General features: G+C 39.2%; 1 protein-coding gene and 1 non-coding gene across 13 annotated transcripts in view; one reads left to right on the top strand and one right to left on the bottom strand.

Annotated features, from left to right (window-relative positions):
- Positions 1-23,884, top strand: part of ABCD3 (ATP binding cassette subfamily D member 3) — a 238,241-nt gene that overhangs the window by 180,538 nt on the left and 33,819 nt on the right. For 9 of the 12 annotated variants that reach the window (XM_085020726.1, XM_085020725.1, XM_085020724.1 and 6 more), the window contains 6 exon segments: positions 1,142-1,178; positions 8,037-8,135; positions 12,422-12,510; positions 20,428-20,497; positions 21,788-21,885; positions 22,239-22,362. The exons of 2 other annotated variants lie outside the window; for them this stretch is intronic. In XM_085020726.1, coding sequence (XP_084876852.1) covers positions 8,109-8,135; positions 12,422-12,510; positions 20,428-20,497; positions 21,788-21,885; positions 22,239-22,362 — 408 coding nt within the window. In that variant the 5' untranslated portion in view covers positions 1,142-1,178; positions 8,037-8,108. 12 annotated transcript variants of the gene reach the window in all.
- Positions 21,350-21,545, bottom strand: LOC146404248 (U2 spliceosomal RNA). Its single transcript, XR_014845012.1, has one exon. It is a non-coding gene; the product is annotated as a U2 spliceosomal RNA (small nuclear RNA).

The raw sequence follows: 23,884 nt of genomic DNA, 5'->3' as shown, positions 1-23,884 counted from the left end.
CCAGATTGCCTTTCACAGAAGGGCTTATTGTCCAGCTATGAGGAGTACGGATCCCCAGGTAACCCCCTCTGCACACGTTAGGGTCAGTCTTAGTTGCAGAGCTGCCTTCCCCAGGGCCGAGACCTCACTGGAGCAGCTGCTTGTGTGTATGAATTAGAGGCTTAAAGACCTGACCCTTTCCGCCCTTCACTGAACGCCGTGATGGACAGCACTCGCTTCGGGGCTCCTCCCCAGCGGGTTGGCTGAAAGTTAATGGGGCCTCCATCCCAGTCAGAGTTCTGCCCAAAGTTTCCTCCTTCGCCGTTCTTTCGGACACTGATCTCTTACAAACATTCTGTACTCTGGATACTACCTCACCTCTGTTACAGAGAAGCCAACCTGCAGTGGCTCCTGATCTCATGAAACTAATTTATTGGGAGGAAATATACATTAAGCAAGAGATGTAAAATGGGATCAATGTTACGTGGAAGCATGGGGTGCGAGGGCAGTGTGTCTAAAAAGAGCCCAGAGCTGGTTATTACATTGTTCAGGAGGGTAGCTGGACCTGGGCTTACGTACCGGATGAACTATTTTGAGTAGCGTGAACCCCGGCCTGCTACTGACTCTTCAAAGCCAGTGTTTTCATTTGTAACCTTTACACCTGGTCTCTCATCTTTTAGGCAGCTCACCTGGAATTACTTACAGGGCTGGGACAAGGATTTCCAGCAGCAAGAGAGAAGGCCCCAATGCATAGAGGTTTTTCAAGCCCATGCTTGAGTCAGCTTGCTGATGTCATGTTGGCCAAAGCAGTTCACATGGCCAAGCTCTGATTCAAGGATGGACAAATAGACTCTACCTCTCCATAGGAGCGTTTGTAAAATGTGTGTGTGTGTGTGTGTGTGTGTGTGTGTGTGTGTGAAAAAATTACAAAATAATGGCTGATAACATGATAGTAGTTAAAATTGAGGACTTTCTGTGAATTATATTTAATAAGAAGCAGCTGGACTATTGTATGGACTATATTCTATCTCAGTATGATATGTAAAAGAAGAAACTCATTTGGAAAATTTGGCATATTCTTTTGATGTCTTGCAATAATTTTTATGATGGAAACAGTTTACAAATTAAGCTCTCTTGCTCTTTTTTCTTTTTTTCTCTGCAGTAAGAAAAGTGGAAAGCCACCGTTACAGAACAATGAGGTAAAATTTTAAACCATCTACTCTTTGGGACTTCATGCATTTGTTTCATTACATATTTTTGAATTAGGATAAAATCATGGGTTTTTAGAATTAGAAGGGAACTTATCATCTCTGATCCACTGCATGTTATAGCAATTCTCTAAACTAGGAATTCTTTTTTTTTTTTTTTTTTTTTGTCTTTTTGACTTTTTGTTGTTGTTGTTGTTGTTGTTGTTGTTGTTGTTGTTGCTATCTCTTGGGCCGCTCCCGCGGCATATGGAGGTTCCCAGGCTAGGGGTTGAATCGGAGCTGTAGCCACCAGCCTACGCCAGAGACACAGCAACGCGGGATCCGAGCCGCGTCTGCGACCTACACCACAGCTCACGGCAATGCCGGATCGTTAACCCACTGAGCCAGGGCAGGGACCGAACCCGCAACCTCATGGTTCCCAGTCGGATTCGTTAACTACTGCGCCACGACGGGAACTCCTAAACTAGGAATTCTTGATAGGTGACTTCTCGTATTTGAATCTGGTCGTTTGGTGGAAAGTCCTACCTAAAAGATAGCCATAAATATATCAGTTCTAGCCCATGATTAATCTTCCCTCTCTACCTCTATTTTGTGTTTTGTAGAAACACAGGACAGCTTGACTCTGTTTTCTCTGATAGATCCTCATATTGTTTGAAGATAGTTGTATTTTTTGACTCTTTTTTTTTTTTTTTTCCCCATGCTAAGCCATCCTCATTCCTTCCAGTGCTTCTCAGGTAACGGGGTTCTGATTGTTCTTCAGCGTATGCCTTCCTTTGGCTCTGTACTCGTCATTTCCTCTAGACATTATGGTTGGAATAGAACCTGGCTGCCCAGATGTGGCCTGACCAGCTTGGAATATATCAACACTATTACATCTCTTGATATGAACACCATATTGCTAAAATTCAGCTTAAAATTGCCTTTACCTCTTTCGCTGTAACTTTGTTCACATTAAGTGGAGCTTATGGTCCCTTATAACCCTCAGGTAGATTTCTGATGAACACCTTTTTTGACAGATCTCCTGCATCCACATTCATCCATTGATTCCTTTTTTCTTTTTTAATAACAGCTTTATTGAGATGTAATTCATATACCATCAAATCCATCCATTTAAGTGTACAATTCGGTGGTTTTAGTATGTTCACGGAGTTGTACAGCCATCACCACGGTCTAATTTTAGGAAATTTTCATTTCCCTGGAAAGAAATACCATGCCCATTAACAGTCATTTCCTCATTACCCTCTTCTCCTTGCCCTTGGTAACCACTGATCTGTTTTCCGTTGCTGATGATTTTCCTATTTTGGACACTTCATATAAATAGAATCATGTAATATGTAGCCTTTTATGACTGGCTTCTTTCACTTAACATGACATTTTCAAGGTTCATATGTGTTGTTGCATATATCAACATTTCATTAATTTTTATTGCCGTATAGTATTTCATTGTATAGATATACCACTTCTATTTGTCCATCAGTCGAGGGAAATTTAGGTGGTTTGCCATTTTTGGCATTATGAATAATGCTGCTATGAACATTGATGTACAGGTTTTTGTATGGACATGTTTTCACTTCTCTTGGGTTTATATGTCGGGGTAGAATTGCTAGGTCATGTGGTAACTTAGTCGTTTTAAATAAACATTAATTTATCTCTGTAAATGTCAGCCTCCAGGGTCTATACTATTAGTCGCTTGATTAGTATGTCTATTCTATTAGTGTAATTTTGAATGTAATTCTACCATCTGATATGTTAGGTAGAGGGTATTATCTACAAATTTAATTTGCCTTCTCTGTCTTCCTCACAATTGCTGATAATATTGACTAGGTTAGGATAAAAAAATTCCTCTGTGGCATCTCTTAATCTTTCTTTTTTTGGTTATGGCTTATTTGGCTGTAACTGTATCAGCTGCATCAAATTAAGGCCACAGTAGTTTTATAAGGAACATCAAATTCCTTGATTAATTTATTCATTTATTAAGTCAGCCTTTCAACACATATTGATTGAGCCTCTCATATAGCCTGGTGTTGTTCTTGGTTCTGCGTGTACAGCAGTTATAAAAGTAAGTTCCCACCTCCATGGAGCTTCCTTTGTATATGTTAGCTCCTATACTCATACAATATCCTTAACCAAGAAGGAAATTGGAAGAGTTTGACATGACTTATTCGTCGTAAACTCATGCTGGCTTCTAGGGATTAGTATTGCTTAGGTCTTCCTAAACAGTCAATATTAAGACCTATTCTCTGAATATCCTAGAGATTGACATTAAAATTGCTGTTCTTTAGTTTCCATCTTTGAAAAATGGGACAGGATGTGCTTATCTTCAGTCTTCTGGAAAATTCCCATTTTCATAAGCTCATATTTAAGTGGTACCTGAGCTATCAAACCTTATTTATCTTGTTATATCTCCTAGTTGTATTACCATCACCCGTGGCAAGTTCTAGGACATTGTTGAAACTGTTCAGTACAGCAGTTTTCATTCATTCATTTCGTAGTTCCTTTTATTTTTTTGTCTTTTTGCCATTTCTCGGGCTGCTCCCACGGCATATGGAGGTTCCCAGGCTAGGGGTTGAATCGGAGCTGCAGCCACCGGCCTACACCAGAGCCACAGCAACGCGGAATCTCAGCTGTGTCTGCGACCTACACCGCAGCTCACGGCAACACCGGATCCTTAACCCACTGAACAAGACCAGGGTTCGAACCTGCAACCTCATGGTTCCTAGTCGGATTCGTTAACCACTGAGCCACGACGGGAACTCTCTTAATTCTTGTTTATATACTTGTTTGTTAGTTGTATAGTGTAAGCAAGATAAATTTAGTTTACATCCAGGAGTTGGCAAAGAGGTTTAAGACAGTGTGCACACTGATGACATTTGTAAAATTTATAGGAAGTGCATTCACCGATGTGCTAAAATGAAGTTTGGTAAGATATGTGCCAAATGTTAACAGTTGACATCTCTGAATGGTAGGTATAGGCTCCTTATTTTTGCTCATCAGAATTTTCTAATTTTTCAGTAGCAAATGTATTCCTTATAAGGGGAAGCTATTAAAAAGGGAATCTTTTTAATTGAAATTTTTTATCGTCTTTCATGGAATGTGCTAGGGTGAGAATTTTTGTAAGACATGAGATTTAAGGAGAAAAAATTTAGATAGAGCATAGTATAAAGAGATAGTTGATTCGATTTTTATAATGTTCTTTTAATTGTGATGTAATACATGGGATATGAAGTTCAAAATATATAAAGGTGACCCTGTGCTGGGTTTGGTGTTCAGCATCCCCATGCGTATTTTATACTTTTGGGGTGTGCGTATGGTATACTTATCTCCGGAAACAATATGAGTAGAATTATTTTGCATATTAAAAGATTTTATAAATCAAATCATTGTGTGTTATCATTCTGTGTTTTTTTCAGCATCATGTTTTTTTTTCTGATCCATCAACGCTGATAACTATGGATCTAGTTAGTTCAACCACTTTATAGTATTCTATTGTAGCAGTATGAGGTGCTTCCTTTTCTACAGTTGTGTAGAATTTTCCCTGCACAAATTTGCCATCATTTATGTGGCATGTATGTACATTTAGGTTTTTAATCTTACAGTGTTATAAAACAATGTGCACGTTTTTTACATTTATGTGTTCAAGCATATGTGTAGGAATATCTCTAGGATACGTTTCTAAAAGTAAATGTGCTAGATATTTTTTACATTTTAGGGAGAATGTACATTTTACATTTTGATAAATGGGACATAATAGTTATGTTGATTTACACTTTCTATAAAAGTATACAGAAATGCTTGCACTTTTGTCAGCACCATATGGCCTTTCATTTTTATTTGTTAGTTCAAACATCTGTCTAAGTTCATGTCACCTTTCTAAGTTGATTGACACATCATTCAGAACTTCTCATTGCCCTTTAACCTTATTGCCTCCTGAATGTTAGGTACTTTTTTTTTTTTCCTGGTTGAATTATTACTCTTGCTTCCTAAATGATCTTTATCTAATGGGTGCTTTGCTTCTTCTGTGATTTGCATGTTAGATCTTTATCATTAAAGCTTTTTTTTTTTTTTTTGTATTTTTAAAAACATTACTAGGAAGTTTTTAAAGGTGGATAAAGTCAGTTGTGAATTTAAAATGATTTCTTAGGAGAGGCAGGAGTGCTTTTGAATTGTACTGTCTCTGTAGGTATTTGCATTTAGATTGATTTTGGGTATGAACTTTATTATGCTTCAAGAGTGGTAGAGCATCTTGGTAGTTCTTCGGCCCTTCTGAGTCAACCCTCTGGTCCATGTGTTGGTGTTGCCTAACTTTAGGAAGCATATAGTTCTCTTGGTGGAGTCCAATGTAACGAAAACAAGAAAGTCACCTTTCAGACAGCTTAAGAAATAGGAGCAGTGACAACAGGAACAGAAGAAAAAGAGGAAGGATTATATACCAGGTAAACTGCTAATTGTATGCCAGGTGGCTTCACTGTTACTTTCTTATAAATTTTTTTTTAAACCCTCCTCATCCTTTGCCCTAGATCATTTCTTGAGGGCAGCTAGAAGTAGTAGTCCTCTGTTGAAGTCAGAAGATGGCCGTTTCACCTTGGAATTATTCCAGCTAAGGCTCAGCCCAGGAATGGAGAAGGTGTGGACCACAGGTGGGGTGAGGAGAGGTGGGGAGGCAGTGGCAGGAGGAAAAACTTGAGGCTACAAGTTTAACTTGTTTTTTTTTAATGAATTTGATATATATTGCCCTCTATCCTTTTTTCTTCTTTTTTTTCTGTACCTTCTCAGTTTGGGGAAAGGGAATGGAAGATTTAGGCTGAAGTTGTAAGGTGTGGCTTGAGGAGTCTAGACTTGCTAGAGTAACTAGACTGTGAAGAGGGTTTCCTCTGGTGTGTCTTGTGGATTATGGACAGTGCCTTGGGCCAAGTTAATATTGATTGAATGAATGAATGCACACATGTGTGAATGAAGCAGCCCGAGCCCACGTCTCAGTGGGATGAGGTTTAGAACCTTTATAAGGCTTGGAAGATGTGAACTCTTACGAGGTAGGCTGGTTCTCGTCCGATTCTTCCTATTTAATCTCCCTGATCTAACTGTACACTCAGCACCTTCGTTTCTCGGTCTACTCTTCCGTACTGTATACAGTGACTATTTATTTGGATTATATATATAAAGCTTTTAGCACAGTGTCTGACATATGAATGGTAGCTTATTATTATTCTAATTCAGTACACAAACCATCCACTTAAGGCTTACCAAGTTAAGTATTAGTTTAATTAAAGCATATTTACACCAGCGCTTGTCTCACTGACAGAACTGACTCTCCCGTGGCTATTTGTTTATCAAGAGCACAGCAGTTCATAAATAAGTGAGCTGCGGTTGTGGGAGTTGCGGGAAGGGACGAAGTTGGGAATGGGGCTCGTGTGGAGAGCCCGCCCATCCCAAGACGTTTCTGCCGCCTGTTCTTGCAGCCAGCCCCAGAGTAATAAATAACCTCCACCAGACCCACTTCATGGCACGCTTTCCTTAGCCCTGCCAGTCGTTCCCTGCCTCTGTGCGCAGGGACTGGCGAAAACGAGGAGATGTCTGAGGGAGTCGCTGCCTTGGCTCATCGGTGGTGGGTTCCCTGCGTGCTGGAGTAGACCCTCAGTCCTTCACCGGCCTCGGGCCTCTGCTCTCTCTGGGCTCTGCCCACCCCGGCTCTCCCGGCGTCCCTCTGCTCTGCAGTGCTGTCCTCCTGCTCTTCGCCGGGCACCCCAGTTTGTTCCTGAGCTGGGTTTTGTGCTTGGTGTTCCCTGGGCTTTACCACCCTCCTCCCCCACAGTGACCATGTGACTTCACTTTATTTACACCTCAGCTTAAATGTCACCTCCCCAAAGGGACTTTCTCTTGTCAGACTTTTCTGAATCATTCTTTTCCTCATGTTCCTGCCTAGTCTGTCTGTAACAATTGATGGTTTTCTTTTTATCTGTGTTTCCCCTGTTAGAACGTGAACCATAGGAGCGAGGACACCTGGGCTTCTTTTGAATTTACAAGGAAGATGGAGTGATTTGGTGGATGGCATATTGGAAATGATACGTGATAAATCTAGGAATTCGAAAGTTTCCTGTAATTGGTAGCAGGAAAATTCCTGTTCAAGATTTTTAAAAACTTCTGCTGTCAGTCAGGAAGTGGGTAATGAATAGTCAGTAAGAACTGGACCATTTCTTACCTGTCCCTCTGACCTCGTCCTCTGCTCCCACCTCTTGCTCACAGCCCCAGTCAGCTTGTCCAGTTTGTTGTTCTTCCAGCACATTAAAGAGGCTTTCACCTTGGTGTTTGGCACTTGCTGATTCTTCTTTTCGCAGTGATCTTCTCCCAGATAGCTCTGCAGCTTCAGAACTTCTCAAGTCCTTATTCAGGCTTTGCTAACATCTTTTTTTCTTGAAAGCGTGTTTGAAGATGAAGAGCAGTACAGATCTGTGCTCTTTGAAGGCAGTATCTATCTTTTTTTTTTTTTTTTTTTTTTTTTTTTTTGCCTTTTCTAGGGCCACACCCGTGGCATATGGAGGTTCCCAGGCTAGGGGTCTAATCGGAGCTGCAGCTGCTGGCCTACACCAGAGCCACAGCAACACCAGATCTGAGCCGTGTCTGTGACCTGCACCACAGCTCACAGCAATGCCGGATCCTTAACCCACTGAGCGAGGCCAGGGGTCAAACCCGCAACGTCATGGTTCCTAGTTGGATTCGTTAACCACTGTGCCACGATGGTAATTCTGAATGCAGTATCTATCTTAATAGCTGTTTATATTGACTTAAACAGGTCTTTAATTTTATCTGTTATAGCTATTTTAAAAGCCTTTTTTTTTTTTTTTTTTAATGTAGAAAGAAGGTAAAAAAGAGCGAGCTGTGGTGGACAAGGTGTTTTTTTTAAGGCTCACACGGATTCTGAAAATCATGATTCCTAGAACATTTTGTAAAGAGGTAAGTCCTATGAAATTAAAATGTTCAACTGAACCTCTATAATTTTGCATAAAGTTATTGAATAAAATTATAAAGCCTTTGTTCTACTTCAGGTCAAATGTCTTCTCTGTTAGGAAAGAAGACAGTATACTGAGTTTTTGTCTTTAAATCATTGCCTGTCGTGCAGGTATTCCGGTTGTTCATTGTTAGTTTTTAAATAATTTTCTCTCGTTTATAAAATATTATTTTATTTTCTGTGAAAACTGGAGTACTTCAGTACAACTGCTCTAAATGTGTATTGCTTCATTATAATGAAGACAAGGTTAAATTTAGAAAGATGTTTTTATTACATTAAGATGTTAACAAGTCACATTGATATGAAATATGCTTGAGGGTTGCTTTGTATTTGATAAAATGTATTTTTAAGATACTTGAATTCTTCAAGTATTTTTAGGAAGTGAGCTAGTTGTAAGAATAACATTTTCTTATCTCTTCCTTTGTCCTTTTATCAAGATTTTCTTTGTCATTTTTATTAAGTATTTTATTGATTAAAAGAATACCCTGTTCTTCGTCTTAATCACCTGTGTGTCCTCTTTTTGTACAACTAGAAACATCGTCATGTTTGACTCTCCCCTTTACCTACCTTCTCCTTCCACTGATAATCTACTAATTCTTCCTTCTAAATATTCTGTCCTAGGTATTATAGCGTCCTGTAATTAGTCTCATTTCAAAGAAACTCCCCATTTAAAATCTTTGCTGCCAAATCTGTCCCCTTAAAACGTAATGGGCGTTCCCTTTTGGCACAGTAGGTAAGGATCTGGCATCGTCACTGTAGCAGTTTGGGTCACTGCTGTGGCACAGGTTCAGTCCCTGGCTCGAGAACTTCCACAAGCTGCAGGCACAGCCACAAAACCCCTAAAAAACAAAAACAAAAGACCTCCAAACATAATTGTTTCCATTGTTCAAATTTTAAAAGGCATTAGGCTACTAGTCTGTTGATAGCAAGGAGGGGTGAGTCATTCCCAAGCACTGTGGTTCTCAAGGTGGGGCGTGTTCCTCCATCGCTCTGGGCCCCTCCTTCTCACTTCAGCTGCCTGGCTGGTGGATTCTGTCCTTAGGAAACTCCAGAAAATAATAGCATGGGGGTTTTTTCCCCAATTAGATAGAGATAATGTGTGTTTCTTGAAAAAGAATTAGAAAATGCAGTTAGGTGTTTTATTTTTTCCCTTGGTACCTAATAGCCTCCCACTCAGAACTTCTATCATTATTTCAGTGTATATAGTCTTCTTGTGTGTGAGCACCTGTTTTTAATGCAAATGAGATCACACTGACACTTTTTAAATCTGCCTCCTCTCCTATATTTTAAATGTTTTTTTCCCCCAAGCATCCTTGAGTTTCTCTTAGATCGGTCTCTTCCTTTTCATTTTTACTGTTCTTACTTACTTGGATCATTATAATCTCTTCATTGGTCTTTTTGCAGCCTTTGCTTTTCTAACTAGTTGTCTTTCTAAAACCCTAATAAAGACATTTGGCGTTCTTTTTCCTATAGGGCACGTCACAGCCTGACTTAGCCCTTTCTTTCAGGATCATCTCCTTAAAAGATTCTTTGCTGTTTTGTAGCCAGGCCCTGTGCTCTCATATTTTCCTGACATCATGTCTGTGACACCCCCTCTCCCCAACAAAAATAAATGTTTGAAAAATAGCTTAGTGCTCCTCCTCGTCTTTGGGGAGGTGCCCATGACTTTAGGCATAATTAATTGTTTTCTCATTCTACAACCTACCTGACTTTGAAGAACCTTTATTTAAAATACAGGCTCCTCTGCAGAGATTCGTGAGTTACTGCCCCTTATCAGTTAACAGCTTAACGTTCACTTAACCTTTTAGCAGGGGTTTGCTGAGTATAAGGTGAATGTGACACACTGGGTAGCCCTCTGGAAGTTAGTAAGAAGACAGACGGGCCTAACTTGGCCAACCTCCCATTCTTTATAGGGAGAACAGGTGTATCTGTGCCATAGCCATTTTATGAACCATCTTGGAGGGATATTAGAGAAAAAAAAAAAAATCCAAGCTTAGCCCCAGGTCAAGAAATTGAGATAAACTCCAATAGAAGTCACAGATGATTAATCGATTATGAAAATAAAGAAGTGAAAATGCTGCATGTGAGTCAGTGGAAGTTCATCTATATCATAAGGTGGAGGGAGGGACTGCCTAAATCAGGCTGATCTTTAGTTTCTGACCTATTCTACAAATCCAATAATGGAATTATGGTGAATCTGAGGACATCTTTTGCATAAAAAGGCATTTCAGGACTATCTGTAATCAAAATTTGGCAGATTTTGCTAAAGTGAGACAAGTAAACTTGATCCTTACTCGAGGAAAAAATGAAAGAACATCAAATAAAAGAAAACTGATTATCTTTGTCTGATGTTACCTTTATTCCTCAGATGGTTGATTAATTTAGGATTGAGACTGTGTTTAAGGTCTGAACTCAAACAGGTTTTTGTTTGTTTGGGGGCTTTTTTTGTTTGTTTTTTTGCAAGCAAGCAAAGTTTTTATCAAAGGAAAGCAGATTGCTCCCAGGGCTGCTGGGAGGGGAAAGAAGAGCCCCCTGTCTCTGTTGTCCTTTAGGGATTTTAATTCCTTAAAGTTGGGGGTGGGTACCAACGTGGGGTCCAGAGAGATGTCATCTTCTCCCATTGGCCTTGCTCAGTTACCTGTATCAGTCCTTGTCCAGTAGGGTCCTAGGGGTGGAAATGTCCCGAAAGTCCCATAGTTTCTTCGCCCTTTTCTCCCTGTTAACTGAGGCACAGGGATTAATGTCCACCTGGGCGTAGGTCCACTCCCGATAGTTAACCAGGCCTGTGGGGTGTTACTCACTCCCTGGAGCCCTTAAGCCACAGATGTGAACCAGTTAAAGTGCCATCTACAGGTAGCATTTGTTAAAATCAGTAGGCGCTTCCGTTGTCCATTTCATACCTAACTTTGAGGTGAGGGGATAAGATAGGAGGTTGGTACCTTCCTCACTAGCCCAGTCTCGCAACTTTGGGGGAGCCGCTGTCCCAGCTCAGTCACAGAGACGTTTTTTGACATTCTCTTCTTTCTTAGGGATTCATTTATTCATTGTGTTTATGACTCCCTGACTTGTCTTTCACTTAAAGGGCTATATTGGCAGTACTTTTACCTGTTTTAAAAAGATGATTTATTTTGCAAAAATTACAAAGGTCACGGATGAGTTCCCCTTCAATTCCATAACTTGGGAATCAAACACATTCTCCAGCAGACATTCCTCCTGCCACAAATGTGCTTCTCTGACTTAAGCTGCTGTGTTGCTGTCATAGTTTTCCAATTTAGAAAGTTTAAGGTCAGCTTTGAATGGGCGTGTGTTGGAGTTGGAGGTTGGAGGGTAGATTCCCATCCCACACAGGGACAGCTGACTCCTCGCCAGCCACTCAGCGTCTCATCTCTCCCCGTCCAGAATCCATCTCGCCCAGCATTGCTTGAGCAATGCCTTCTAAACAACATTTGGTTCTACCTAGAAGCTTGGAATAGTTGTAGAAGCTCTGATGGATATGCAACACCGTAACTCACATGCTTCTAGTCTGTTTTATTTTCCATTAACTCTTTCGTCTTTTTTTTTATTTGTCATCCACATTCTCTCCTCTGTTTTACTGGGCTTATTTGATGTATTTCTAATGTCATAACCCTCTTTTGCTACCTCAGACTTCCCATCCCACCACTTACTGCTTGAAGTGATGCAAGTAGACTCACCTTCACTGGTCTGTTTTCTTACTTTTTATGGGTAAATCTTGCCTTAATGACTAAATTGAGAGCCCTGCAAGGGCAGGGGCACTGTTAGAGATTTTTTTAAAAAACCGAACCAAATTTATTCTACTTAAGCAAAATTTTAGGCTTCAAAATTTGTTAACTGTATATTGGCAGTTATTGTCATTTTTCTTTATTAGAGTTTATATATTAAAAATACAGGACAATCGCAATACATTGTATTTTAGTCAGTCTAAGTGATAGTGCTAGTTTCTGTCATTGACTGCCTAGGAAGGCAAAACTGGGAGTCACTTTTGAATTCTGGATGAGAAATTTAGATTAAACGATCTGTAAGGTCTTTTCCATTTACATTATGTTTTAAATTTCTTTTACAAGAAAAATTGCCTATAGGTAAATGTCATCCAGCTATATTAAAGCCAGAATAAAGCTTTGAATTTGGAAATCAAAAATCTTTACCACAAGAGTTGTCTCTTTTAACCTTCTAACGTGCAGTTAATTAATTTACTGTCCCTGGTTTATTTCAGACGGGCTACTTGATACTCATTGCTATTATGCTGGTGTCTCGAACATACTGTGACGTTTGGATGATTCAAAATGGGACACTCATTGAAAGGTACTTTTCTCTTCACCTTCCTTCCTCTATGTGTGAAATGCCGATTTGTGTCCCATAGAAGCATTATCTTGAGCAAGAAGTGGATTCTAAATTAGGTCTACGTACGTACGGCGAGTTCTTTCTTTGTTCCTTTACTTAGTGGATACTTATCGACTGTCTCCCTTGTGCCACAGAAAGTGATGGGGGTGTACCCGCGAGTGGGTGGGAGAGACACTGTACCAAGCCCTGCAGAGCCAGTGGCTTAGCAAGGGCGACAAGTACACAGAAAATTAATGTACAGTATGATTAATGCTGCGGTGGGAACTTAGAAAAATCACCGAGTTGGGTATCTGAAATTAATGAGATAATTTGAGGACAATATGAAAGCATTTCAGGGAGTCACATTGAGAATGTTTATTAACAGAAAAAAAAATTCTTAGACATTTTCTTCTGTTTCCAATGTCAGTGTTTTATATATTTTTGCATTGTAGTCTTTGTACATATTATAGTGTTAATCACTGCAATTGATGATTTTAGTTTAAAAACAAAAATAACAGTAACAGTTGGAATTTTAACATTTATCTGTTAATAAAGGATTTATTCTTCATACCAATTTGAATGTCAGTAAATGTTTTTTTCTTGGAATTTTGTTTCCTTGGGATGCAGCATTTATCAGAAAATTTAAAAAAAATACTTAATCTAATTTTTCAAATGACAATACTGAAATTTTTTAAATGCTCCCAAATTTTGAAAGTTTTTTTCTGATATCCTTGATTTGCAGCTTAGAGCACCTGTAGGAGAGGCAGGCTGCTTTACGCGCATGTTTCCTGCCTCTCCTCTGGGAGAAGGAAGGTTATCTGCAGAGGATTAAAACCCCAGCCACATGCCTCCCACTGAGTATGTGTGTAAATTGTATAGACTCTTATATTCAACTCAGGTCTCCCTGGCGCCTGTGGTCCGTCCCATTCTGTTTTATTTTAATCATGGTATATGAAGAGCTTAAGAAGTAAAACATGAACACAGTTCAATGTCAAACAGCCTTGCAGGACTTAATCACAAAAACAGTAGCTTGTGCCCCGTTCCCCATCCCCCCACCCATAACTGTCTTTCCTGGAGCCAGTTTTCTGCTCTTTTTAGTTTTGTGTCATATTTTTAATCTCTGCATTTCATCGTAACATACTGATGTTATTGTCTCTAGGTTTTTGTCTTAGGAGAGCACGCACTATTTATTTTTCTTTTGCAACATGAAAATTAGCTCTTTTACACTCCTACCCATGCCTGTGCTCATTCTTTCAATGTTATATAGCAGTTTTTTATTAAATCAGGATTTATTGTTTATATGATTTTGACTGTTGTTTACAGCTGAGCCACACGCTCTTCTTTGGTAGTTTCTTTTTTTTTTTTTTTTTGGTCTTTCTGCCTTTTCTAGGGCCTTACCCTCGGCATATGGAGGTTCCCAGACTAGGGGTCTAATTGGAGCTATAGCCTATGCCACAGCCACAGCAACTTGGGATCCAAGCCACGCTGCGACCTACACCACAGCTCACGGCAACGCCAGATCCTTAACCCACTGAGCAAGGCCAGGGATCCAACCCACAACCTCTTGGTACCTAGTCGGATTCGTTAACTACTGAGCCATGACGGGAACTCCGGTAGTTTCTTTTATATACATCTTTTTGTTTTTCCCAGCATTATAAATTACAAGTTTTTGTGTGCTTTAATTTTTTGCCTGCCTCCTACTAATTCAGCTCAGGCTTATTGACAACACTATGAAATCTCCGTATTATAATATGTCAAACATGCAGGTAACTTATTTCTATCTTTATTACCACCCCGCCCCATACCACTTGTTGGTTTTTTGTCTTCCTGCTCTCATTAGGATTGATTGCACTTTAGCTCCACTAAATAGCAGTCATGTTTGAATTTACTTTTATCATCATCTTGGGATTTTTTTCCATCTTTCTCTCCTGCGTTACGTAACTCCTGCTTTTTGGATCTTTTGTTTTCTTCTTCCTCAGTTTACTTTTCTGTTTGGCAGGTGCAGTCTTTTTCTGAGAAAAGGGTACAAAGGAAGTAAAAATTTGAGAACTTGTACATCTGATAAAGTCCTGTACTCACTTGATTGGTAATTTAGCTGTATTTATGCACATTCCGAGTTGAACATCACTTTCTGTTAGAACTTGGGAAGCATCATCCTTGTCTTCTAAAGAGCTCAGGGGTTCTCAGCCTTGGCTGGAGGATCACTGGAACCATGTGGGGAATTTTGAGAATGCTTGGGCCCGCCCCCGAGAGAGTCTGGTTGAAGCCCCTCCCCTTGGCGATTCTAATGCTCGGCCAAGGTTAAAAACCATTGGTCTGGAGTTCCCGTCCTGGCTCAGTGGTTAATGAATCTGACTAGGAAGTACGAGGTTGCGGGTTCGATCCCTGGCCTCGATCAGTGGGATTGAGGATCCGGTGTTGCCAGGAGCTGTAGTCTAGGCCAGCAGCTACAGCTCTGATTAGACCCCTACCCTGGGAACCTCCAGGTGTTGCGGGTGAGGCCCTAGAAAAGGCAAAAATCAAACAACCCAGAAAAACCCCACTGTTCTGGCTTCTGCCTTGGGTGCTGAGGTACATTCCTGTGCTAATTGCCCTGCCTTAGCCACCATCTGTTTTTACCCACTCTGGAAGCTTTTGTTATTTCTCTATTATGTATTGATGGTGTTTAGGAATTTCATTGAATGTTGGTGTGAATTTTTTTTTTTTTTCATTTGTGGTGGTTGTACTAGGAACCAAGTTGGTTCTTTTCAATCTAGAAACTCTTCATTCTGAGAAAATTTTTTTGTGTTTTTCAAAAAGTTCTTCCTCTCTCTTTGTTTTTCCCTGCGCTTTTTCTGGAATCCTTACAGAGTGTTGGACTCTCTGGACTGATCGTCTGATTATCTTATGATTTCTCTGCCATTTTTGTCTCTGACATTTTATTCTATATTCTAGGAAAGTTCTTTTAACTTTATTATCCACGTTTTTGTTTGTTTTAATTTTATTTCCAAGAGCTGTCTTTTTTTTTTGCATGAATGTGCATTTTTGTAGCAATCACTCTTTCAAGTCTGTGACTTTCACTGTCCTTTGTTGTTCTGATCTTCGTCACTCATGTTAGAACTTCCCTTAAGCAGTCGCTTGTGGCTATGTGTTGATATTTAACTTATCAGGAGACAGGTTGTGGGATTGTGGATTGTCTGGTTTCCCTGAAGGGTGTTGTCTGTTTGTCGGGGGAGTGTGGTCAGTTGTGTGTGTGTGTGTCCTCTGACAAATTCTGAGTTAAGCCTAAGTGTAATTAAAGTGTTTGCTCATTGCTCTTAGCACATCAGCTTTAGGAGGATCAGTTTTATGGCCAAGTTCTGGTTCTCTGAGCTTTGTGCATCAAGTCATTTGCATCATTTGTATAATTAGCATAGAGAAGCCGTTTATGTCCTTTGACATGGTTATAGAAGTTTGTTTTTTCCTTTGATGACTTATTATTTAAATGTCATATCTATTAATAGATATATGGGCTCCATACCTATAGCATTATTAATTATCTGTGACAAAAATAACAGGTTACATCTATTATGTAACATTATGTAACATTATATTAGATAACTGTATAGAATTAGTCACATAATACATACAAAGAACCCTGCACAGTCATGCTATAGGATAGAAGATTATTTTTTTTAAAGTTTCCACCTTTTATTCAGATTTTGCGATTTCATATTTTTGTAACCTAAAAGATTAGTTTTCTAAACTGGGATTTCCAATTTTAATTAAATAAAATGCTTATTTTAATTTTCTCAGACTGAATGCCCTGGAGAAAATGCATTACTTAGAGTAGGTGGTGTATTAATTTGATTAGTGATGATAGATAAGAGGAAAGTTACTACATAGCATTGAAACCAAAACACCTCTGACTCAACCCAGACTGGGCCTTGAGCCCACAGGTATTTAATTAGAATCACTCACTCAGTGTCTGGCCTTACTGAGGCTCAGGTTTTTGTGTCTCAGTGAGAGACAAAATGATGGGCAAGAAACAGATTAAGAGGACGCTTGTGAGAGATAGCAGTGGGCAGGCAAAGAAGCCCTGCCCTGAGCGGTTGGGTGGGCTGCATTTTTATAATCTAAGGAGAGTGGGGAGGGTGAAAAGCCCGCCTTCTTCCTTGTCCGTCAAGTAGAGGGCGGGCTTGCATCATTAGCTCCTCCTCCCTGTGGGCTCCGACTAGGCCCGGTGCTTATTCAGATCAGCAGAAGGTGGTCACAGGTGCTGAAGTATGTTGGATCATCTCGGGTTTCCTCCTTTGGCGTGTGTGTCCTCCATCCCTTAACTTCCTGTCCTCGGTCCTAAAGATCGTTATCTTGCCAAACTTGAATGCAGGCCACATTTACCTTTCACCTAGTGGCCTGAGGCATATCTCGTGCTTTTACCGTTAAGCAAGACCTCCCTCGTTCCATGACATTCTGATGGCTTTCTTGAGCGATTATTAACTTACAGTGGTCTCCCAAAGTTCCCTAGGTCTCCCTCTCTGTCTGTGGTCCCTCCCGGGACCTGTACACCTGCTGTGTAACTCTCCTACTCCAGCCCTATCAGCATGAGCCAACTTAGAATTCTATTAGAGTAATCAACTTGTTGGGTACTTGGTTTTTAAATTTAGTTATGAAAAAAATTGTAAAAATGTAGAAAAAAAATAAAAAACAAAAAACTGAAGCGTTTTTAAAAAACACACTATTTTGATATAATTTAAACTTGCAGAAAAGTTGTTAAGAGTAATACAAGGAACTTCCTAACACTCTTAACCCAAGTGCACTGATTATGAAAACAGGCATTTTAAAGTTAACTGTTAACTTTCTCCTAAATAAATATTTTAAAACATTAAAAGCTTCTGCTCTGAATGAGATCTTTGATATCTGGTCAAATTAAAAGTTTTAAAAAACTGTGAATTCATAATACAGAACAGTTTTATTTGAGAAATTAACACATTTTTCTAACATGCTACTAAGGTACATTGTAGATTTATTTCTCTGTCTTTTCCATTTTGCCTCTTCCAAAGTATGTTTAGATTCATATACTTCTGCTAAAAGGGAGTCTCTTAATATGCTTCATTTTAGTATCCTTCACGTCCATCAGGCTTACTTGTTGGTACTGACTTAGGGCTTTGGAGGGGGCGGACTGTTCAAGGTGGAGGCTGGCAAGTCTGTGAGGTGGAGAGCAGTCATTCATTCTTGCTGCTGCTGTTAGGGGGACGTTTTCCTCTCCCCTTCTAGGTTCTTCCGGCTGGTCTAAGAATTCAGTTGACATGAGACAGATTAACATGAGAAAATCAAACAAAATTTTAATAACATGTATACATGGGAGAGACCAGGAGAGCTTAGTAAGTCACCAAAATGGCCAAAGCCTTCACTTTAAACACCATCCTCAGCTAAAGACAAAGAGCATGTCGGGTAGAGGTTTAGGACTTCACGGGGGAGGGAGGCGATTCACATGGAGATGGAAAAGCAGATGTTTGGGAAACAAATATTGGCTGGGCCCCGTGGAGACCACAGGACACAGAGTGGACTCTGATCTCTGGGTCCTGCCTGGTTACCTCACCACACTTAGCCGGTTTCTTTTCAGATATCTTTGGTCATAACTCTATTCCAAAAGCAGGCCCTTTTCTTATTCTTTAAGCAACTGCGGGGGAGGCAGAAAGACTCCCTGGGAGTTCCCTCGTGGCTCAGTGGTTAAGGATCCAGCATCATCACTCCTGTGGCTTGAGTCACTGCTGTGGCATGGATTTGATTCCAGGCCCAGGAACTTCTGCATGCTATGGGCATGGCCCCCCTCAAAAAAACCAAAAAGACTTCCTGAATCTTCTGTTTCTTAAAAATAATCAGCCTGAAGTTTCTGTTGTGGCGCAGCAATAATGAATCTGACTAGTATGCATGAGGACGCTGGTTCGATCCCTGGCCTTGCTCAGTGGTTTAAGGATCCAGCATTGCTGTGGGCTGTGGTGTAGGTTGCAGACATGGCTCGGCTCTGGCATTGCTGTGGCTGTGGTATGGGCTGGTAGTTGTAGCTCCAGTTCGACCCCTAGCCTGGGAACTTACTTATGCCACAGGTACAATCCTAAAAAAGACCAAAAAAAAAAAAAAAATCAGCCTAAAATAATCTTTATGCCTAAAGGCACATTTTGAAGTGGCAGATTTTGTTCCCCCATATGCCATATGTAGTCATAAGTATATATTTTTGCCAACCTGGCTACAAATAGCATTTTAAAATTACTAAACTAGCTTAAAATTCCTATATGTTTTGGAAGTAATATGTTGGTACTACTGTAAAATTACTCTATTGATTATCATTTTTCTTTTGCAGTGGAATAATAAGCAGAAATAAAGTTTTGTTCAGGAAACCATTTTTTAAATTTATAGCTGCTACTCCAATGGTAAATCCTTGCTGAATGATAGCATGTGTTTTACCAGAGTGTGATAACCTTGTGTGTTTCACAGCTTGGGCAGCACTAAAGCACTTTAGTTCTATGTAACGTTTGATTCAAACAATTTTAATTGGAACCTCTAAACTTTTTGTATTGTCTTAATTGCTTCTCGTCTCTAATATTCTTATTGCTGTAAACAACATTTTTGTGGGGTTTTACCTTTTTTTTTGTGGTGGTTTACCTTTTTTCTAGTTCAGCTTCACCTTTTTTTTTTTTTTTTTTTTTTTTACTTTTTTACTTTTTAGCAGCTGTGTCAAAATTGGACTATTGATTTTTCTATCAGTCTAGAGTAACATTTCCCAAAGTGTTTCTTTGGAATCTTAGCTGTGGTGGAGGGAAGGTTACAGTGTTACCAAGCCCTCTCACAGTTTTCCAGTGCATCTTACACATTAGAGCTTTGAGAAGGTCTTTGGTAAGACATTCACTAGCTTTGTTTCACTCAGGTTTTCCTACATTTATTTGACCCTGGAACTTTTTTGCTCCAAAAGATCAGTTCCCATTGCTTGGCATTATTCCCCTGCCGCCTCATAAAACAAATTATGTCTCAATTGTATGAATGTCTTACCGCTCATTTCTCTGTATGGGGCTAGGTTTGAGTCATTTAACACACTGTTTTACAAAATATATTTAATTTACTTTGGGGAATATTAATAAATATTATTTGAAAAAAAGTAGTGATCAAATAAATTATATCTTTGTGCTAGATCACAGACATTTAGTATTCAGAGATCCTTTACTTACGATGATACAATGATTTGCTAACTTTAAAAAAAAGTAGGGGAACCCTTACTTTAAATAAGTTCTTAATGGAGCTTTTTAAAAACAGATTAAAAACAGATAAAATAGTTGAAATCCCACCACCATCTGTTTGGGTAAATTTTCTCAGGACCACAGCCAGTTGCATTCTTAGCTGGTTTTGCTCTACAGTAGCAGAACTGAGTACCAGTGGAGACCTTATAGCCCACAAAGCTTAAAATGTTCGCTCTTGGCTCGTTATACTAAGAGTTTGCTCATCTGTTGTTAGTCTCTATTTCCCTGCCAGTAGTTCATACAGATGACAATCAGGATGTTAAAATATTTAAAAACAAAGAAATACTAGTTTGTTTTATCCACAGAAATTCATTCCTGGGTCTATAAAGCTGTTAATTGTTTCACCTATAAAACAGCCTATTTCAACCTGTTATTTAATTACTGTTTTTATGAAGGAGAGAACTAGCTCTCTTCTTACTTAATTTTGCCATTTATAGAATGTTTTCCAAGCAAGCTGTTTAAAATGATAACATTTCAAAAGTTCATGTTTTTGTGAGAAAATACTTTTAGCGTCTTTTTTCTTCCTGATTCTTTTGATTCAATAAAAACTTTCAAAAATAATTTTAGAGATTTGCAGAGGTTTTATAGTGTGAAAATTGCTTTTTTTTTTTTTTGCAACTAATTCATTGCATGTGGTGGTTTGCAGTGGTATCATTGGTCGTAGCAGAAAAGATTTCAAGAAATACTTATTCAACTTCATCGCTGCCATGCCTCTCGTAAGTGTGATTCTTAAACAATTTTTACATAGGGAAAAATATGGCATCTAACTAAACTCTTTTAAGGATTTTTACTTATTAAGTTCTTTAAAGATTTATGGTACTAAGTTTTTTTTCACGTTTAGTTTTATAACTTGGAGCAGAATTTTTCAAGCCTTTACACCAGATAGAAAAATGTAACAGAATTTTTTTTAGTTTCTTTGTAACATATGTAGGTGTATACAAATGTAGATCATTTTTTTGACCTTTAGTCTGGGGGTTTCTTAAATATTAGTAACTTCCCACTAGATGGAAGTAGTACTTCTCTCCCAGCTGTGACAACAAAAAAATGTCTTCAGTGTCTCCAAATATGGCCAAATGTCCCATGGTGCTAAGACGAGGTTGTGGAGGCAGAGAGGTGACAACAGAAATCCTAGTTGTGAATCGTGGCTCTCAGCCCACAGCTCTTATGGTAACTTGAACCACTAATGTAATTTAATTTGAATTGCAATTTATTATCTGAATTTACTAAAAATAACAGTAGGTGGTCTAAATTATAATTGTTTAAAATAGAAAATTGAGATAAGCAGCATCAATCTCAATTAAGATTGAGATTCAGCAGAAAACCAGTGTTTTCTTGAGAAAATTTTTATGTAAATGTGACTTCAGAATTATGGAAGAATTAATTTCCATATAATAGTGAAAAAGAGTAGTAAAGCTAACCCCAGCAATAATTTAGCAAATGGCATTAGTTAGTATGAAACATGTATATATGTAAAATATATATATATATATATTTTTTTTACAAATGCGAGTACAGTGTGTATAGAATCCCGTTGTCTAAAGTTGTAGTGCTGGTGGCAGGAAGGAGAAGATATGTTGCACATAAATGTCAGTACTCCTAAAACAAGTTCTTTACATTGGGTAGAAAGGTACAGATTTGGCTTTTTGTTTGTTTACATACACCCCCCACCCCCTGAAAAAAAAAGAAAGGCAGCAAGATGTTTCTCATAATTAATGGTACTAATATATTCTACACTTGGTCTTAGCCAAAAGGCCGAGAAGCGATGGTACTAATATATTCTAAAATTAAGTTCCAGGTAAAGGGTAGTATAGCTAATTGCACTTGATTTAGTATGTTCTCTTTGTATCTTTGTAAATTTTGAGTAAAACAGAACTGAATTATATCAATTTGGACTGTCATTTGTCACAAATTATAGGATTTGGGGACAAAGCCAATGATAGGGAAATAAATTATGATTTAGTAAGTAGAAATGAAGCAAAACCAATGTTATGTGTTTTTTGTTCTAGATCTCCCTGGTTAATAACTTCTTGAAGTTTGGGTTAAATGAGCTCAAACTGTGCTTCCGAATAAGACTAACCAAGTACCTCTATGAGGAATACCTCCAGTAAGTGACCTATTTTTATATTAAAAATACTTAAATTGAATAACACTTAGGATGTTGAGATGTCAAAGTTTTTCTTTCCGATTGGATGTGTTTTTCATGGGACTTGCTCTTCCAGACCCGGAAGCATATAGGCAAAGACCTCAGCTCTTTGGTGTCTAATCCTGGTTCTTCTTCTTTAACTGGCAAGTCCTCCTTTTCTGGACTTGCTTCTGTGTCTCTAAAATACATTCATTTGCCGCTTCTAGCCCCCAATTTTTCTGTTTCTATGAGTTTACACTACGTAGTACAATGCGAATTTTTTTCTTGTTTTTAAAACCATTTGTTTTATAGTCATTTTCTTGCTCTTGTTCTAGAGCTTTCACATACTATAAAATGGGAAACCTGGACAACAGAATCGCTAATCCAGACCAGCTGCTTACGCAGGATGTAGAAAAGTTTTGTAACAGTGTAGTTGATCTGTATTCAAATCTTAGTAAGGTAAGTCTCTCTATTCTTTTGGTTGTTGTTAATTTGTTGAATTTTGAATCTAAGCAAATTTATATAGAATTGACTTGATGACCATAATAGCAGCGTATAAATATTTCATGCTTTTATAAGAAAATACTAGTTATTACAGTAGTTTTAACTACAGTTACTTAATTTTTTGTATTGTTGTGACATGCTTTGGCCAAGAACTGAGAATGAATGTCATTTAAAGACGTCACCAGGATTTTGCCAGCTGGCTCTATTCACTGTTCTATGATAACCTGTACGGGAAGGGAGGTGTGTTTATGTATGACCGAATCACTTTGCTGTACAGCAGAAATGAGCACAACATTGTAAATCAACTATGCTTCAATAAAATTAAATTAAAAAAAGAATTTTTCAGGCTAATTTCAGTAAAACAACAGAAATTTGGATTTTTTTTTTTGTCTCTTGACTTGTATTACTTCTGGTAGTTGTTAGAGTTTGATGGTCAGTTTATTTTTAATTCCACATCCATAACGCTAGGTTAAGATGTCTTCCTGCCCATTCCTCTCCTTCAGTGTCTCTAATTCTAATAGATCATTTAAGTCATAGTCAAAAAAAATTCACAGGATAGTAGTATATTTCAGTCTTTCTGAGTGCTTTTTATCCCGCTCCTTCCCAGGAGAGTGCAAAACTTTTGACTCTGATGACAGGCCAGACCGGTTTCCTTCCTGCTAATTACGTCAGTTCTTGCGTATCACCCTCTCCCCCTCGCCACCCTACAGCTTTCGCTATGGTCTCCTCATTAAGCCGTCTTCGTGGTGGTTGCTGCTGCACTGGCGGGACTGTGAGACTATCTGCCCACTCCCCTTCCTCTTCATCTCAGATGCCCCATTTCCCGGTCCAGTCCACATGGCTGCTGCAGTCTGTGGCCAGAGCTTTTCTCAGACTGACCACAGTGGATCCATATATCCAGTCTTTTTTTTTTTTTTTTTTGTCTTTTCTAGGGCCGCTTCCTGTGACATATTGAGATTCCCAGGTCAGGGGTATAATTGGAGCTGTAGCCACCAGCCAACGCCAGATCCGAGCCGTGTCTGTGACCCACACCACAGCTCACGGCAACGCCGGATCCTTAACCCACTGAGCAAGGCCAGGGATCGAACCTGCAACCTCATGGTTCCTAGTCGGATTCGTTAACCACTGAGCCACGACAGGAACTCCCACACATCCAGTCTTGAGACCGAAAAAAAGAAAAAAAGAAAAGCTGTGTAAAGGAGTCAGGTGGTATCTAAGAGTAAGATTGCTCGCACTCAGCCGTGTGGATGGAAGGAGGTCAGGCAGTTCTTGGAAGAGTGACAGTATCCACAGGAACTTCACCCCCGTGAAAGCTGCTACTAAGATACCTTTTCGCCTCCTGCCAAACTTTGTTCTTTATTTAGCTAAGTCTTTACTACTGATCCGAACTCTAAAAACCCCTACAACTACAAATTATTCAGTAATTCTGCTCCCCCCCCCCCCATTACCACATTTTAAAGTTGTTCTCTAGGGGTGA

The sequence above is a fragment of the Sus scrofa genome, chromosome 4 (assembly GCF_054392235.1).
Source record: "Sus scrofa isolate SSC_HxYL_T2T_F1_AM1 chromosome 4, Sscrofa_HxYL_maternal_Yorkshire_Landrace_v2.0, whole genome shotgun sequence".
Taxonomy (NCBI): Eukaryota; Metazoa; Chordata; class Mammalia; order Artiodactyla; family Suidae; genus Sus; species Sus scrofa.
The sequence above is the reverse complement of the archived record's forward strand: the minus strand, read 5'-3'. Positions and strand labels throughout refer to the sequence as shown.